General features: G+C 45.5%; 1 protein-coding gene across 1 annotated transcript; it reads right to left on the bottom strand.

Moving 5' to 3' along the window:
- Nucleotides 1-1,920: 1,920 nt before the first annotated feature.
- Nucleotides 1,921-2,777, bottom strand: Pmar_PMAR027400 (hypothetical protein; the record flags this gene model as incomplete). Its single annotated transcript, XM_002780741.1, has 2 exons — nucleotides 1,921-2,435; nucleotides 2,480-2,777. The coding sequence occupies 2 exons, from the start codon at nucleotides 2,775-2,777 to the stop codon at nucleotides 1,921-1,923; spliced, it is 813 nt and encodes a 270-aa protein (XP_002780787.1).
- Between the last annotated feature and the right edge of the window lie 1,969 nt (nucleotides 2,778-4,746).

Genomic DNA, 4,746 nt, shown 5'->3' with positions numbered 1-4,746 from the left:
AGGTGAAAGCAGTCCTCGACAACTAGACAGTGATGCACGAATATCATGAGACAAAATCGTGAAGGGGAATGGTGTGGCATGAGATATAATGCAAGGGTAAGATAGAGCAGGTATACACATAGTAGCAGCCCACAGAATGAAACGCTAGAAAATAGCAAAACAGGCCTCAACGGAGAGAAACCCCACCATACTCCAAGCCTTGGAGTCCAAGGCACCCGCTGAGGGATGTACGAGTATAGGCAGAGGTGATCAAGGCTTGGCACCGGCTATACCGAACCGGTCACCTCCACGGCACGTTGAGGCGCCAAGACCTGTGGGGGCTCAAATGCGTCCACGTAGTTTTCCAATACGTCACACATTCGTTGAAAACAGAGATTGCGCGGCGCACTGCAAATCGCGCTTCCCTAGCTAATCGATTGTCACCTAAACCGCGCGCGCTTTAACCAATCTTGAGTCACGGTCGGTCTGGCGGGGCCTGTCAGCGCTGTTGACTCAGCCCTGAGCGAAATATCTCAACGTAACGGCAGACTCAATCAGATCGACCCTTCCTAAAAGGTTCCTAGCGAAGACATGTATTGGAATCGTATCCCTCCTTCGGGCCTACGAGTTGAGTTGAGTTATGCTTGATCCAATAAGTCTAATAACTTGCTGAGGGCATTTTCTGAAATGGGCAAAAGGCCTCGCCCTGGTACGGTTGGAGGAGAGGATTATTTCCATCGCGTGGATGGTGTATACACCTGCGTTTTATTCAGGGGTACTCCTAAACGGTACGAGGTAAAAAATGTGACCCGTTTCGAGAAGCACGTTCACGATGAGCACCTCGGCGATATTCGCTGTGGGCTCACGCCCTCGCAGAAGAGACATACCCCGACTACATTACCCAACACAACATCCAGCGTCGGCTCGCATTGCGACACCGTAAAAATAGTAGGCTCTCTCTTTCGGATGGTTGGTATGTTTATCCATAGAACATTTTCGCACTTGTTCATTTTGCAGATCATTTTCTACGTTGTTGAACAGGTTATCGTATTGAAACAATGGATATTACCCATGTTTCCCTCGACCAAATGCAATTGAGAGCACTCGCATTCGAGGAATTGAGATGCGATCGTGAGTAGATTGCTTTCACAAAGTTTGTCGTTGATGTGTGTTATCGTTATTTATTGTGTTATCAAGTATATTTACTGCCGCTTAGATATAGTAGTGGTATTAATTTCGAGGCTCTGAGTAAGTTGCTTAGGCTGTGTCCTGATTCGGACACTTTGTCTTTGCGGAAGGACGAAGTAATGCACGATATTATAAACATATCAGTTTCATTTGACAACTTGGTTTGTTTTAGAATCGTGATATCATCTTGATTACTTCTGCAGGCGAGGGTAGGTTCACCGAGTGCACCATTGCTGTTCATAATGCTTTTATATGAATCCGGTTCTACCGAGTACTAGGACACTGTAGAGGGTGAGTTTTATTTATTTTGCTTTGTTGATGACCTGTTTTCCTTTAGATTTCGGCTTGAGTCGTCCTAATTTGTTGGAAAAGCCAAGTCTGCTAATAGGAAGACCGTAACGGCAATGTATGTGTTGTGTGCTCTGAAGAGATGGTCTAAAAATCTATATGGGATTCAGTGAATGTTAATATTTGCGGTTATTTTTAATAATAGGATTAAAGTTCGCTGATTGGTTCTTGTGTTAGTTGGTCATATACACGGTTTGTATATAGTGGTATAGTGGTTCTTGATTAATCTTGTAGTTGTCATTGCTATGCATTCGGCGAGAAGTCTAACGGCCGATCTATATAATCTATATAGACTTAAGCCGATCTATATAATGACTCACAAAATAATGGGTGGTTCGCTGGATACTTCCTCCCTATCATTGTCACAGTAAGACTAATACTCAGGCATACTCAAACACGATATCGTCAACAGTTATCATCAAAACAATCCGAAACGGCTTTCGCGGTGAAGCCACATGCTCTCATACCGATGATGTGTCTGGACCGCAACAGCCCAGTCACACGGGACTGCGAATCAAAAGGCCGCAGGGCCCTGATACGTCCGACCGCCTCAACCAACGTGTCGTACTCTAGAACACATCCCTTCACGCTGGTCGACCAGAGGACAAGTGATAGAGCCTGCACAGTTCCGTGCAGTAAGGCAGTTTTCAAGTCGACCGGTACGAAATGGTTCATTTCAAATGGACGAGGAGCCTGGCAAGATGGGAAGATAACCATAGAGGCAATAAGCCGTTCCGACGATGGGGCTATAGTAAATGGTAAGTGCCACAACCCTTGCAGAGCCTTGCTGCCCACAACGTCACTGGCCCAGATGAGCTTGGTCATAGTCTGTGGATCGACGTTGTTGACAGCTAGTACTCGCTCGCATGCCTTCAAGTGAAGGTCATTTGAATGGTACTCTGACTTAGCGATGGCGTATGCTATTCCACACATCATCAAATTCCTACCCACGATTCCTACCCACTTGAGGGGGCTATTGGAGTCCACACGCCTCCCTGACCTATGAACCGAGCAATCTGCCCAGTAGCCTTCTCAGTAACATATAGAACATTCGAGTCTTGGTTAAAGGTGACTCCAGTATACTCCTTGGAAGGATCTGCCGGAGCTATTATACAATAAGCATTGTAATTCTTCGGGTAGAAAACAACAACGTCACCCTTGCTGATGCCGAATACGATCATATCGTTGCACGAAGCCTCGGTATTAGAAAGAGTCTTCTCGGCAACAGGTAGCCATTGGTTGCATTGGAGTCTCCAGAGCATACGGATACCATCATCACTAGAGTAACCAGCTAGGTACCATGCACTATAGTCAGTGAAACTGACTCGGGAGTTGTTTGGCCCGCCGGGAGGAGGTAAGGAAACGTCGTCCTATCAGCAACGCAGAAGTCACCTGAACACTGGCCAGATGAAGAGGATGTGGTAGTGCTAGTCACAGGACCACTAGTTGAAACCGTAGTAGTGCTAGTCACAGGACCACTAGTTGAGGCGGTAGTAGTGCTAGTCACAAGACCACTAGTTGAGGCAGTAGTAGTGCTAGTCACAGGACCACTAGTTCAGGCAGTAGTAGTGCTAGTCATATGTAGTCGACCATGTGCATATTCTCCAACACTGTTCAAAGTAACAGCTTAGGTCGATTACATTGCGGGCATGAGATGCAGACCAGAGGAACTTCTCGTGATGATAAAGAGCCTAACCCTGGATTAATTACATGTGCATATTTTCCTACGTACTCACCAACGTGAAAATGAGCATCATCTTGGGCGATGCTGCTGCCCTCAGTGTACATCCACTAGTGATCCAGTAGTAGTACTACTACTACCTGCATCGGCCACCAACATGGAAACTAGCCTCAAGGACTATCGTCGATACACCGGCGGCTTTGAGGTGTTTACCGCAGTTCAGACCAGCAATGCCACGCGATTACTGCATCATAGTCTTGCCAAGCCTCGGACATGATCAGAACTCCAAAAGCAATGACTGTGAATGAGGATCCATGCCTTGCACAAACCGCAACCACCGGTTATGGAAATAGAACAACACCGCATTTTGTATTCGAACTCATGACCATAGGATAGCGAACCCGATGCTCTGCCGATTAAGCTACTAGTCATTTATATTCCATCACCAACACATGTAGTTGACCATGTGCATATATTCCCCCCCACTGTTTCATATTGTCATTCCCCCTCACTGTTGACCACGGTAGACTACTACTACTACTACTACTACTACTACTACTACTACTACTACTACTGCTACTACTGCTACTACTGCTACTAACAATGTCAGAGGCCGTTATACTGTGCAGTGTGGGGGAAAATAAGCACATGGTATTAGTGAAAATATGGAAATTGTGGGAAAATTCGGTTTTTGTTGGTTTCGGAACAATTCTATTCGAATTTGTATATGACGTCGTGTAAGACCGTGTAAGACCCGAAACGGCTGCGATCAGCGGAGGAGAACAACCGTATATTCCAACAATGCTATTGTATGCAGAGTTCTTGGCCTGATTCCTATGTGGCATTGCATTATGTGCAGTCCAGAACGATTGCCCTACCTAAGAGTTGTTCCTTACTGTCTGAGAGGTAGGTTGATACATTATCGGAGTAAAAGTGACTCTACCGGGATTTGAACCTGTGCTTGTTATTTTGTAGAGTACAGTAACGGTTTGATTCAAAGGGAAATCTTAGTGTTTTCGAATAGTGAGAGACAGATGAAAAAGGCACACAACGCTTAAGTCGAATCCTTTGTGCGATTGACCCTATGTGTGGAATATCATAAGTTGCCGTTGTAGTGGGATCCCATGTTCATCGGGGTTTCACCCATTCTTCGTGCAGTCGCATAAATCTCAGTGTAAAACTAAGCGATATTTGCGGTATATAATAGTCGTGAAACACATTTTCACTAGTGTTTTTCATATCACTAGGGTGGTGAAACTCTATTGAATATACTCTGCCTGAACTCAGCATCAATTTCAACATCGTAGCGTGAGAAGCGATTTCGAGCTGCGAAATCAGTTTGTTGAACGAGTCAAAAGTCGTAGCATTCAAAGTCATATACGTCGTAATGGAGTTTCAGACTTCAATAATTTGTGCTCGGCTTGGACCTCCTCAATCACGTGTCAAATTGTTCGGCGGTTAACGCTCGAGTGAGCTATTCCAGATCCCAGCTAGTGTGTGTCGACCGTTTCCTTCGTGATATTCGTATTGGTCGTGACTCACGACTCGTG

Source organism: Perkinsus marinus (genome assembly GCF_000006405.1).
Source record: "Perkinsus marinus ATCC 50983 genomic scaffold scf_1104296944144, whole genome shotgun sequence".
Classification (NCBI taxonomy): domain Eukaryota; phylum Perkinsozoa; order Perkinsida; family Perkinsidae; genus Perkinsus; species Perkinsus marinus.
The sequence above is the reverse complement of the archived record's forward strand: the minus strand, read 5'-3'. Positions and strand labels throughout refer to the sequence as shown.